Raw genomic sequence first — 12,679 nt, 5'->3', positions numbered from 1 at the left:
CTAGGCTGACAAAAATCAAGACATTTGACCCACTGCTTATGGCTGAGTAAATTCGTGCAGTCTCTCTGGAAAACAATTAGTCATTTTCTTCTAAAAAGTCGAACAATTACATTCATTTCAGCCCCACTCCTGAGTGCATTCCTGCACGTGTGAAAAATTCCTGCATGTGTACCAACATGAGACAAAAAGGAATCTTCATAGCAGCATTGGTCAAAATAGCAAAGATCTGGAAACAACTCAAATTTCCATCTGCAGGGGAACGGATAAATATTAGTATAGTCATTCGGGGAAATAATATAAAGCAATGAAAAGGAGGCAACTACAGCTACATGGTACAATATGTTTGAACCTTAAAAGCGTATTTCTGAGTAAACAAGAGCAAGTCCCTGAAGGATATATATAGTGTAATGCCATTTTCATAAAGTTCAGAAACAATTTTTAAAATAGCATCCTGTATAAAGATACATGTATGGTTAAAATACTTTTTGAAAAAATTAGGATATGAAAAACATCAGATTCAAGGCACTGGCTGCTTGGGGGGGACCAGGAAGGGGGAGGAGTGAATTCCACAGGTAGAATCAACACTGACAATGCTCTAGTTCTTGTTTGAGTGATGAGTTCAAGGATAGTAATTTTGCTTCATGCTTCATAGCTTACATGTATGTTATAGATAATCTTACGTGGAAAATATCATATTTTTAAAATATTTGAGGTTCTTTTAAGATTAGAAACACTGAACATAGTAGACACTCGACAAGTAGTAACTTCCATAGCTACTAATGCCCCAGTAAGGAAGATATAAACTACCCTTTCATTGAATTGATCAATTAATAAATGTTTATTGAGCAACTCCACGTTCAATGTGGTAATGTTGGGGTGGGGCTGCATTTCAAGGCTACAAACAGGGCTCCTGCCCTCAGGTGCCTACAGACTTGCTTAGAGGGGCTGGGAGCTGAGTGCAGTTGGCCTATGATTGGCAAGTCCTCTTTCATAATGCCCCTCTCTGCCTCCATGTTTCTTTGCCAGGGATGCTCTGCTGGTAATCCAGTGGAACATTCGGGCCTTCATGGGGGTCAAGAATTGGCCATGGATGAAGCTCTACTTCAAGATCAAGCCACTGCTGAAGAGTGCAGAGACCGAAAAGGAGATGGCCACCATGAAGGAGGAGTTTGGGCGCATCAAAGAGTCACTGGAGAAGTCTGAGGCTCGCCGCAAGGAGCTGGAGGAGAAGATGGTGTCCCTGCTGCAGGAGAAGAATGACCTGCAGCTCCAAGTCCAGGCGGTGAGACCACCTCTCCTCTCCTCTCCCCTAGATTATAGCCTATCTCATCACCAGGAGCTACACATCACAGAGCTCCAGCTCTCTTTAAGGATGAATCTCTCCTCTCTTGCATCACCAACTCTCCACTCTGTCCTCTTCTCCCAGGAACAAGACAACCTCAATGATGCAGAGGAGCGTTGTGACCAGCTGATCAAAAACAAGATCCAGCTGGAGGCCAAGGTGAAAGAGATGAATGAGAGGCTAGAGGATGAGGAGGAGATGAACGCCGAGCTCACTGCCAAGAAGCGCAAGCTGGAAGATGAGTGCTCTGAGCTCAAGAAGGACATTGATGACCTGGAGCTCACACTGGCCAAGGTGGAGAAGGAGAAGCACGCAACAGAGAACAAGGTGAGGGCAGCTCCCTCTGGCTCCAGCCCAAGTCTCCTCAGGGTTCCCAGACCTGTATGTGGTCCTGGTCCTGGTCCTTGGCATTGGAGGTCTCCATAGCTGTCTCCAGGCTGGTGACCTTGGAACGTAAAGGGGATGGGGTTCTGGGTTGACAGGTGAAGAACCTGACAGAGGAGATGGCTGGGCTGGACGAGATCATCGCCAAGCTGACCAAGGAGAAGAAAGCTCTGCAAGAGGCCCACCAGCAGGCCCTGGATGACCTTCAGGCCGAGGAGGACAAGGTCAACACCCTGACCAAGGCCAAGGTCAAGCTGGAACAGCAAGTGGACGACGTGAGTAGTAACAACCATGCTCCATCTCTCAGGTCAGGATTTTGCAAGCAACACCAGTGGCCAAAGGGTTCCTCACACCTAGAACTAACTTCCATGACCTCTGGGGCCTGATTCTCTCTATAGTTCCTCACTGAGCTGCATGTCTGAATCCTTTGTGCCTGCAGGGATTTCCCTGCCGGTTTGACTTCCAATCCCACTGGACTTTGGGTTTAGAAGGGAGCTGAAGAGCATGCACTGTGGATCTCAAGCTTTGCACACCTGTTTGTTGTCTTCTCTCCACCAGCTGGAGGGATCCCTGGAGCAGGAGAAGAAGGTACGCATGGACCTGGAGCGAGCCAAGAGGAAGCTGGAGGGAGACCTGAAGCTGACCCAGGAGAGCATCATGGACCTGGAGAATGACAAGCAGCAGCTGGACGAGAGGCTGAAAAAGTAGCGTGTTCCCCGCCTCACTGCCCTTCCTCCTCCTCCGCCCAGCAGCCTGTTGCGCCCATGGCGGTAATAGCTGACCCAAGACATCCGTCCTCAGAGGAAACAACCTCATGCAGCCTCAATGAGTGGGTGCAAAACTGCGGGCAAAGCCTCCAGGAAGAGGGCTTTCCTCCCCCAGACACGCACATCAGGGCCCCGCAGGCCTCCCTGGCAAAAGTCTAACCCGGATCTCTCGAGCCTTTTCTTCCTGCTGGGCACTCAAAAGGGATGGAAAATAACAGCTTACCCCCTTATACACAAGTCTCTTTGGAGACCACTTGCTTCACACAGAGGAAGGCTCTACACAAAAGCCTCTCAGGAAAGTCCTTTCAGGTCCTTCACAGAGAGTCCCGAGGACCACACAGAAACAACTCAGCCACCATGTTTGAGCAGCAGCAGGGTCTGGGCCATTTGATTGTTCAATGATCCTGTGGTTCCAACTCTTATTGCAAGACCTTCCAAAATGTATAGATCCACTCCCCACACTTGGTAAACAGTGAGTCTGTGGGTTCAGTGTTCAGATAAGCAAGGACTCTAACCCTAAAGCCCCGAGACTCGTCACGATCTGCATCCTCACCAGGAAGTCTTTGCACTTTCCCAGGCACAACACTCGTTGGATGAATGAACAAATATATGATCCCATTGACCCTCAAACTACCTTTTAAGAATGGTACTTCAACCCCACTTACTAAGGAGGAAACAAAGGCTCAGAAAGGTTACCAAATTGCCCAAAGTACCAGTGACAGGATTAAAGACCATCAGAGCTAACAGGGGCCTCTGAGACCATCTAGTCCCACGCACGCATTTTATACACCAAAGAGGAGACCATCTCGGAGCCCAGGTCCCGTCACTCTACCTACAGTGCTTGTCCCAGTACATTTCCTGTTGAGCTTCAATCCCTGAAAGTGTAACATCTTTACACTTTCAGGGACACAACAAAAGCCCTGGAAGCTGTTTTTCTCATGAAATCTGCTCCTCATTTGTGTCATTACCATCTCCAACCACTGGTGGGCCCTCCAGGGGCCCAACTGACCTCCCTTGCTTGACCCTCCCTCCTTCTCTGCAGGAAGGACTTTGAGCTGAATGCCCTCAATGCGAGGATTGAGGATGAGCAGGCCCTGGCCAGCCAGCTGCAGAAGAAGCTCAAAGAGCTTCAGGTAAGCTCTCTGGGCTGGTCCTCAGCCTCTTTGGCCCTCCCCCAGGCTGTCCTCTCCCAGCATTGCAGGCGCTGGCCCTGCATCTGTGAGGGGACATGCTGCGCTATCACAGATCCCCCACGGAGCACCACCAGCAGGGCTGGGGATGCTAGGATGACACAGGGAAAGATCAGGAGAAGCTCATGGGTCTGGGGGCAGAAATCTGGCTTCGTGTGTCAGCTCTGGTTTAGCTGGTGACCGTGGGGAGTCCACTGCCGATCTCTGGGTCTCCATGTCCTCCCCTGTTCCCTGTGGCTCTTGAGGCCCCTTCAGCCCTGATGGTTTGTGACTTCAGGTTTTACCTCTAGAGCACATTTGCCTTTCGTTGTCTGGTCAGACGAACCTGATTCTAACTTCCATGATTTTTGCCACAAAACTGCCTAAAGTGTCTCTAGAACACAGGTCTATCTGTCCTTCTGCAAGAGCAAGCATCAACCACTTTCCTTCCAATAAACAGAATGTACAATCTTCTGACCCGAAGGCAGGCTCACTTGGCTGTCCAGACAATCTTCCCCAAATCCTTTGGTTTCTACCTGTCCACTGCTGGAACTAAGCTGACTGCTATTCTAGACAGGCCAGGAGTCTTCTAGAGCTCTGGGGAGAGGGCTCCAACGGAGGGGATGGGGCGGTGGGTCTGAGCCCCCTGTGTCCGGCCCAGGCACGCATTGAGGAGCTGGAGGAGGAGCTGGAGGCCGAGCGCACTGCCCGGGCCAAGGTGGAGAAGCTGCGCTCAGACCTGACCCGGGAGCTGGAGGAGATCAGCGAGCGTCTGGAGGAGGCCGGCGGGGCCACGTCTGTGCAGATCGAGATGAACAAGAAACGCGAGGCCGAGTTCCAGAAGATGAGGCGGGACCTGGAGGAGGCCACGCTGCAGCACGAGGCCACGGCGGCCGCCCTGCGCAAGAAGCACGCAGACAGCGTGGCCGAGCTGGGCGAGCAGATCGACAACCTGCAGCGTGTGAAGCAGAAGCTGGAGAAGGAGAAGAGCGAGTTCAAGCTGGAGCTGGATGACGTCACCTCCAACATGGAGCAGATCATCAAGGCCAAGGTGGGCTGTGTTCTCCTCCCCCCTCCTCCAGTCCCCTCCAGCCACCTCCACTTTCTGTCCCTGTCTCCTCTCTTCCCTTCTCCTTGAATTGCACCACCCACACCCTTTTAGCTCCTACATCCATCGTATGACTCGCCTTCCTCTCTCAGGCTAACCTGGAGAAGATGTGCCGGACCCTGGAGGACCAGATGAATGAGCACCGGAGCAAGGCCGAGGAGACCCAGCGTTCTGTCAACGACCTCACCAGCCAGCGGGCCAAGCTGCAGACAGAGAACGGTGAGCCCCACCCCCGTCTCCCTGACCTCCTGAGCCACCCAGGCTCGGGTACACACACACACACATACCCCTCTTCAGAGACAGGGCCTGAGGGTTAGGGGAGGAGTTGGGGGTAGAGAGGAGTGACTGACCTTCGAGAGCTGAGTGTGCCTCGGTGCCTCTCCAGGTGAGCTGTCCCGGCAGCTGGATGAGAAGGAGGCGCTGATCTCCCAGCTGACCCGAGGCAAGCTCACCTACACCCAGCAGCTGGAGGACCTCAAGAGGCAGCTGGAGGAGGAGGTTAAGGTGAGGCCTAGACTCAGGCCCCTTGGCCCAGCACACGGGCTGGCCTTGCATCCACATCACTTCCTTTCCCAAGAATGAGGCTTGCTACATAGCATTTTTCCATTTTCCAGAAGAAATAATCGCCCAGACCCTACCATATGCTTCCTAAATGTATTCCCCACACTGAGGCCCTCTGCCTTTCTGGTGCCGTCTCTGAAGGGCACGGACTAAGGGTACCTGGGTCAGGGGGTAGTGAGGTGAGGCAATAAACTAGGGAGGTACGATAGCCTTGGCTGGGCATCGGTACGGGATGTAGGAAGCTGCACAAGTGGTCCTGGGATTAGCAGAACAACCTGAAATCTGGAGAAAGAAACTCAACTGGATCCTATTCCTAGCACTTGGCTGGGCTCATGACAAAGGGAAAAGAATATGACTCACAAAAAAGACCAGGGCTCAAACCCTAGCCTGCCTCTTACAGCCTTGGTGATCTTGGGGAAATCACCTAAGCTCTCTGAGCCTCTGTCTCCTGCCTGTAAAATGGGGTGAGGATGCTAACGCCCGCTGCAGGGAGGAGCACGGGGGTGGCGGGGATGGGCATGGAGCGTTTTGTGAACAGTGCAGGGCTGTATGGACTTTCTTTGTTAACAGTACTCAGTTACCATTCCGGATCCACTGGGCTATTAGAGATAGGTGAGGCTGTGGGAGGATGCTGAAATTAGGGTGCGGAGACAGGCAAGGCCTGGAGTCGTGCTACGGGGAAAGCTGAGCCTGCCTCCTGGTGCCGCCTCTCCCAGGCAAAGAATGCCCTGGCCCACGCGCTGCAGTCGGCCAGGCACGACTGTGACCTGCTGCGGGAGCAGTACGAGGAGGAGACAGAGGCCAAGGCCGAGCTGCAGCGTGTCCTTTCCAAGGCCAACTCGGAGGTGGCCCAGTGGAGGACCAAGTACGAGACAGACGCCATCCAGAGGACCGAGGAGCTGGAGGAGGCCAAGTGAGTCCCAGGAGGCCCCCTACCCTGATTCTAAGAGAGGAATGAGCAAGAGGACCTGGTGGGGAGACAGGCAGAGTGGGCATGGGAGGGAGATTTGAGGAAGGTGGAGAAACATGTCGTGTAATAGAGGTGCTTAAGAGGGAGCCTGGATGCTGCGCTGTGAGTGAACCCTGGCTGGCCCTGACTCACTTCCTGTGACGGGCGAGCTTTTGGCCCGGGTTATACCTGCTGCTCACGTATAAGACGAGCAAAAAGCTTGTTGGTCAGAGGAGCTACCGACGATCAGCCTGGGTGGGGAGGGGTGGGGGCTGCCCGTAGGGAGGAGACTCTGTTCTAGGTGCCCACAACTTCAGCTCACTGGAGGCTGGGATTCCAGGGCCTAAAGGGCTGCTCAGTGTCCCAAGGAGCCGTGGGGAGGGGTTGGGTCGTCCTCATGTAGTAGCTCAGCGACTGGGTGGTCCCAAGGCCGGGAGTTTCCCAGGTAGAGTCACACACACACACTTAACTGCCCCGGGCAGGAAGAAGCTGGCCCAGCGGCTCCAGGACGCTGAGGAGGCCGTGGAAGCCGTCAATGCCAAGTGCTCCTCCCTGGAGAAGACCAAGCACCGGCTGCAGAACGAGATCGAGGACCTGATGGTGGATGTGGAGCGCTCCAATGCAGCCGCCGCAGCCCTGGACAAGAAACAGAGGAACTTCGACAAGGTGAGCCCAGGCTTTGGCGGCCGCGGCCAGGGGGCATAGCAGGGGGTCTGGGGTCAGGAACCTCTTCCTCAGGGGCTGGGAGGAGGCTGAGCCCAGGAGAGGGGCCTGGGTCGTCCCTGGAGGTGCGGCTGGGGCTGTGCCGTGAGCCGTGTCCTGTGCCACTCAGATCCTGGCCGAGTGGAAACAGAAGTATGAGGAGTCGCAGTCGGAGCTGGAGTCCTCGCAGAAGGAGGCGCGCTCCCTCAGCACCGAGCTCTTCAAGCTCAAGAACGCCTACGAGGAGTCCCTGGAGCACCTGGAGACCTTCAAGCGGGAGAACAAGAACCTGCAGGGTGCGGCCCGGAGGCTGGGAGGGGCGGTGTGACAGGGAGGGCAGGGGGCTGGGGGAACAGGGGCTTTGAGCTGACCGACCCTCCACCCCCAGAGGAGATCTCCGACCTGACTGAGCAGCTGGGAGAAAGCGGGAAGAGTATTCACGAGCTGGAGAAGGTCCGCAAGCAGCTGGAAGTCGAGAAGCTGGAGCTGCAGTCGGCCCTGGAGGAGGCCGAGGTGAGGGCCTGGCTCTGCCTGCACCCCTGCCTTAGACCCTCTCACTTTTGGGGGAAAGGCTTCTAACTTTTTTCACTACAGGGTGAGGGATCTGGCAAACAAAGGTAAAGGTTTGAATTTGTAGTTATGTAAATCTCTCCGTTCTCTATGACATTTTAGATGGGTCAGGAGCATGCAGTGCTGTTGCTGGAGGGTCTTGGCAACTGTGAGGTCAAAACCATTTCCTCAATAGAGGAAGCCCCGAGTGTCCAGCACCTCCTTCCCCAGAGCACCCTGTGGCCTCGGATGCTGGTCCTACCTCCCTGTCTCTTCCCAGCTCTTCCTCTTCTGGCTGACACCTTGCACCCTCTCCGCCTCCCTCCCCAACCTGCCCTGTGCCCTGACTGTCTACTTCAGACTCTCTCCCCACCCTCCTCCAGGCCTCCCTGGAGCATGAGGAGGGCAAGATCCTCCGGGCCCAGCTGGAGTTCAACCAGATCAAGGCAGAGATCGAGCGGAAGCTGGCGGAGAAGGACGAGGAGATGGAGCAGGCCAAGCGCAACCACCTGCGGGTGGTGGACTCGCTGCAGACCTCCCTGGATGCAGAGACGCGCAGCCGCAATGAGGCCCTGCGGGTGAAAAAGAAGATGGAGGGTGACCTCAACGAGATGGAGATCCAGCTCAGCCACGCCAACCGCATGGCCACCGAGGCCCAGAAACAAGTCAAGAGCCTCCAGAGCTTGCTGAAGGTACATGGAGACTGTTGGAAGCAGGAAGTCACCTCACCCAGAGAAGGGTAGTGGCCATGTTGGGTGGGGGTGTCCCATCACAGTACCAGATCCCTCCTGCCCCTGGGCCATTGCAGACACCCATCACGGGCCCCTCCTGAGCCACCACACAGGCTCACCAAGGCATCTAGTTCAGCTAACAGCCTTCTGATGGGCCACAGACCATCTCTGTCTCTCATACCTGCTCTCCTGACACTCAGGACACCCAGATTCAGCTGGATGACTCAATCCGTGCCAATGACGACCTGAAGGAGAACATTGCCATCGTGGAGAGGCGCAACAACCTGCTGCAGGCTGAGCTGGAGGAGCTGCGGGCGGTGGTGGAGCAGACAGAGCGGTCCCGGAAGCTGGCTGAGCAGGAGCTGATCGAGACCAGCGAGCGGGTACAGCTGCTGCACTCCCAGGTGAGGAGGTCAGGGGAAAGCTGCCAAGTGGCAGAGCCAGGACATCTAGAGGTGACCTGAGCCAGATGCCCTGAGTAAGTATGGGTCCAACCAGGATCATAAATTATTTCATGTGCTAGTCATGGTTGCAGAACCAGTACCTTGAGAAGGAATTCTACACTTAACAGCTAAGAGTGTTGTGGTTGATTGGTGATGCCTGCCAAAGGCACAAATCTGAGAGTCGTGGAATGCATGCTATTATATGATCTCCTTGATTTAGGAGACAGCCAGCCTCATCATGCTCTGTAAAAATGGGACTTTAGGAGTCTAAAGAAGCACAACTGCATCCACTTGCAAACCCAGTTCTTAACAGAGCACCATTTTCCTGCAATCCCATACACTCTGTTTCCAGCTATACTCGGCAATGAGTTTTTGTGTCCATCTTACTGTATTGCCGTGTGGAGTTTTGTTCTGTAATCTGTATATGTGGGACTGACATCACCCATTGACAGTGGTCCCCTCTTCTTACTCCACTGCACTCTTCCTGTAACTGTAATGACTTCCAGGATTTGGTGCCTGCAAAAAAGTTGTTCCCAGTTTGCTTGGAGCATTTTCATACCCCTGCATAGACATGTCACTAAAGAGCTCAGGAGTAGAACTAGAGACTCTTTGCCGCTTGAAGTCTTTCTTCAGACCTGAGTCATTTTAGGCATAACATCTAGAATATATCTATTTTCAGAGGAAAAGAGAAAGCAGATGCAAAACAAGGAATATACTAAAACCAAGACATGTTTTTTAAAAATGACCAGTTGTGCTTTTGTCTGGATAAAGGTGTAGAATCAGGTGATGAGGTATATATAGCCATAGTTTTCTCTACTCACATCTAGAACACCAGCCTCATCAACCAGAAGAAGAAGATGGAGTCGGATCTGACCCAGCTCCAGTCAGAAGTGGAGGAGGCGGTGCAGGAGTGCAGGAACGCCGAGGAGAAGGCCAAGAAGGCCATCACCGACGTGAGTCCCCCAGCCCTGGCCTGCCTGCTCCCAGCCAGGGTCTCCTCGGGCTTGAAGACTTAGACCAGGTCTCACCTCGCCCCCTGTGCACAGGCCGCCATGATGGCGGAGGAGCTGAAGAAGGAGCAGGACACCAGCGCCCACCTGGAGCGCATGAAGAAGAACATGGAGCAGACCATCAAGGACCTGCAGCACCGGCTGGATGAGGCCGAGCAGATCGCCCTCAAGGGAGGCAAGAAGCAGCTGCAGAAGCTGGAGGCGCGAGTGCGGGAGCTGGAGAACGAGCTGGAGGCCGAGCAGAAGCGCAACGTGGAGTCGGTCAAGGGCATGAGGAAGAGCGAGCGGCGCATCAAGGAGCTCACCTACCAGGTGCGGGCGCGGCGGCTGCGCTGGGGCCGAGTCTTCAGAAATGGACGTGAAAGCACCTCCCTCACCCTCCTGCCCCGCGCAGGCCCCATGCAGAGCCACCTTCCAGGAATGCCACCCAGCCTTCCTGCCACCTGTCCCTTGAGAAGGTGTCTTTAGATTAATTTTCTTTCACATTCTCTGGAGACAGTTTGGCTTGAGTCCCTGAATCTCTCTAGCGAATAGAGAATCTACTTCTACTTCCTGAAAGCAATTTGAACCAGCATTTCCCCAGGTTTTTTTTTTTTTCAAATAACCTGAAGTGCTACTGTGAAGACTTCAGAACAGTCCGGGAATCTTTCTGCCTTCTACCAGCCTGAGAGGCAGGGATATTTGGGGGCATTTTAGGGATAAAAGTCAGGAATGGGAAAAGACTCATCTTCCATGGATTTTCTGGGACCACAGATAGAAAGCCTTAGAGAAAGAAGATCCCAGAGTGTTCTAAGCCCTCTATCTGCATAGCTTACAGCTTTTGCCCTTGACCTGTTGTTTTCACAGGGTGCCTGGGCAGGAAAGATGGAAAAAGAGGGTGGATCTGAGAGGCACAGAAAAGAGATACAGATGTAGGGGAGGGTATAGCTCAGTAGTAGAGTTCATGCTTAGTATGCAGAGGTCCTGGGTTCAATCTCCAGTACCTCCACTAAATAAGTAAATAAATAGACCTAATTCCCCCCCCCCAAAAAAAAGGAGATACGATGTAAAGCTGCAGGTGTATTATGGGCATAAGTGGAAACAGCATCCTAGCACATGCAATGATTGGGAACAATTGAGCAACGTTGGAGCCATTGATCCTGGTGCTGGAAATCTGGTCCAGTACAATGTGTTAGAATATTGGGTTATGATAGATTAGAATGATCTGGTTATGATAATCCCTTCTGTCTGCATCCCACATTAATCCTCTCTGGTCACTCTAGAACCACTGGCCAAGAGCATCTGTGGTGCTCCAAGTTGGAGCTGGAACAGTCCTGATGTCTCCACATTATCAGATGAACAAGTCCCATTTGGTTCTAAGCCCCTCCTCCCATGTCTTACTTTAGAGCCACAGCCCTCCTTGCTTTTTAGATCCTGGCCTGAGGACCTTGCCTTGGCCCTTTGACCTATCAGTGGCGTCAGAGATGAAATCTCCCCACCACCTCTGTGACCTGGCCCGGTGGAGGGAGGGGAAGCTAAGGCCTGGGGAAGAGTGGAGTGGTGAGGGAGGGAAGGGTGATTGCTCTGTCTTCTCCCACTCATCTGCCCCAGACGGAGGAGGACAGGAAGAACCTGCTGCGGCTGCAGGACCTGGTGGACAAGCTGCAGCTGAAGGTCAAGGCCTACAAGCGCCAGGCCGAGGAGGCAGTGAGTTCACGGTTTTCTCCACACATCTCCTATATGTGAGAACCAACAAGTGGCCACCTCAGCCTGGGGCCTGGATGGAGCGTCTGCTCTCCACTTTAACTCTCAAACTCAGAGCTGGGTCAGGTACTCCAAATTAACCAAAGTAATGCTTATTTGACCCAGGACCTGCCCACAAGCTGCTTGTAATCCATATACCAGTGATCGCAAGAGAAAGCATTGCAGCTGCTAATGCAGGTCAGGGGGCCATCCAGTACTGGAGGCTGGAAGGTGGTAGGGGAACCAGGCCTGGAAGAGACCTGAGCAGGCATAGCATAGTGGGGAAGACATCTGGGTGAGCAGAAAAGTGTGGATGTGCGATGCTGATGAGCACACCTGTGCAAGAAACCCTGTGGGTCAGGGAGCATCTCCCAGAGTCACAGTTGGACAGGTGCAGTGAAGCTGGATTCTGATGAGGGAGGACCAGGTAGCACAGGATTCATCTTGGGCAGTGGGTGGTCAGGATTCTGAGTGCTAGACAATTTTGAGGAGGGCTCTAATCCAGGAGCAGGATACCCTCAACAAGGCTTTTGCAAGAATTTGGGTGAGGGTTTAGAGTGCTGAGCCCCTGCTCTGAGACAGGGAGTCCCCTAGACTAGGAGGCTGGGATGCCCCACCCGGCTCCCTCTCACTTCATCCTCCCACCCACCCCTCCAAACCCCTGCAGGAGGAACAGGCCAACACCAACCTGTCCAAGTTCCGCAAGGTGCAGCACGAGCTGGATGAGGCGGAGGAGCGGGCGGACATCGCCGAGTCTCAGGTCAACAAGCTGCGGGCCAAGAGCCGCGACATCGGCGCCAAGGTGGGTCCCTCCCCAGACCCCACTACTCACTCCCAGAGCAGCGCACACCCCAACGTCGGTGCCCCTCAGAGTGGGCACTCCTCACCCTGTATTTGGTTAGCCCCAAGGGTCCCACAGTCCCCATACCCGAGAATCCCCACTCCTGCTCAGAGAAGCCCCTTACAGACTGGAACCTCCTTAGAAAGCTCAGTCACATTCCCCTAAACCACAAGGACCCCTAAATGGGGCCTCAAGATCCCTGAGGGCTGAACCCCTTCCCCTAAGGGCACCTCGGGTAGGCCCCCAAAAGCCCTGGAGACTCCTCCCCACACCCTTCCTCCCTCAGGCCAGCTGCCCCCTCACACCTTTTATTCTTTCTCAGCAAAAAATGCACGACGAGGAGTGACACTGCCATGGAAGCTCGCTCTTGCTAACGCACAATAAAAATGAGTGCCAGACTC

At 53.9% G+C, this 12,679-nt stretch overlaps 1 protein-coding gene across 2 annotated transcripts in view; it reads left to right on the top strand.

Annotated features, from left to right (window-relative positions):
* The window catches only part of MYH6 (myosin heavy chain 6), a 23,726-nt gene extending 11,047 nt beyond the window's left edge, over positions 1-12,679 (top strand). Inside the window, exons 20-38 of one of the 2 annotated variants that reach the window (XM_032481726.1) lie at positions 1,027-1,282; positions 1,427-1,669; positions 1,825-2,001; positions 2,285-2,430; positions 3,536-3,626; positions 4,324-4,713; positions 4,863-4,989; positions 5,156-5,274; positions 6,048-6,244; positions 6,763-6,946; positions 7,113-7,278; positions 7,371-7,495; positions 7,915-8,223; positions 8,463-8,666; positions 9,533-9,658; positions 9,752-10,027; positions 11,306-11,401; positions 12,105-12,239; positions 12,601-12,679. In XM_032481726.1, the coding sequence (XP_032337617.1) occupies positions 1,027-1,282; positions 1,427-1,669; positions 1,825-2,001; positions 2,285-2,430; positions 3,536-3,626; positions 4,324-4,713; positions 4,863-4,989; positions 5,156-5,274; positions 6,048-6,244; positions 6,763-6,946; positions 7,113-7,278; positions 7,371-7,495; positions 7,915-8,223; positions 8,463-8,666; positions 9,533-9,658; positions 9,752-10,027; positions 11,306-11,401; positions 12,105-12,239; positions 12,601-12,624 (3,391 nt within the window). In that variant the 3' untranslated portion in view covers positions 12,625-12,679. Of the gene's footprint in view, positions 1-1,026; positions 1,283-1,426; positions 1,670-1,824; positions 2,002-2,284; positions 2,431-3,535; positions 3,627-4,323; positions 4,714-4,862; positions 4,990-5,155; positions 5,275-6,047; positions 6,245-6,762; positions 6,947-7,112; positions 7,279-7,370; positions 7,496-7,914; positions 8,224-8,462; positions 8,667-9,532; positions 9,659-9,751; positions 10,028-11,305; positions 11,402-12,104; positions 12,459-12,600 lie in introns of those variants that run through there. The other variant, XM_032481725.1, reaches the window with a different exon arrangement.

Source organism: Camelus ferus, chromosome 6 (assembly GCF_009834535.1).
Source record: "Camelus ferus isolate YT-003-E chromosome 6, BCGSAC_Cfer_1.0, whole genome shotgun sequence".
NCBI classification, from domain to species: domain Eukaryota; kingdom Metazoa; phylum Chordata; class Mammalia; order Artiodactyla; family Camelidae; genus Camelus; species Camelus ferus.
Note: the sequence above shows the minus strand (reverse complement) of the source record. Positions and strands in the feature narration are given on the sequence as shown.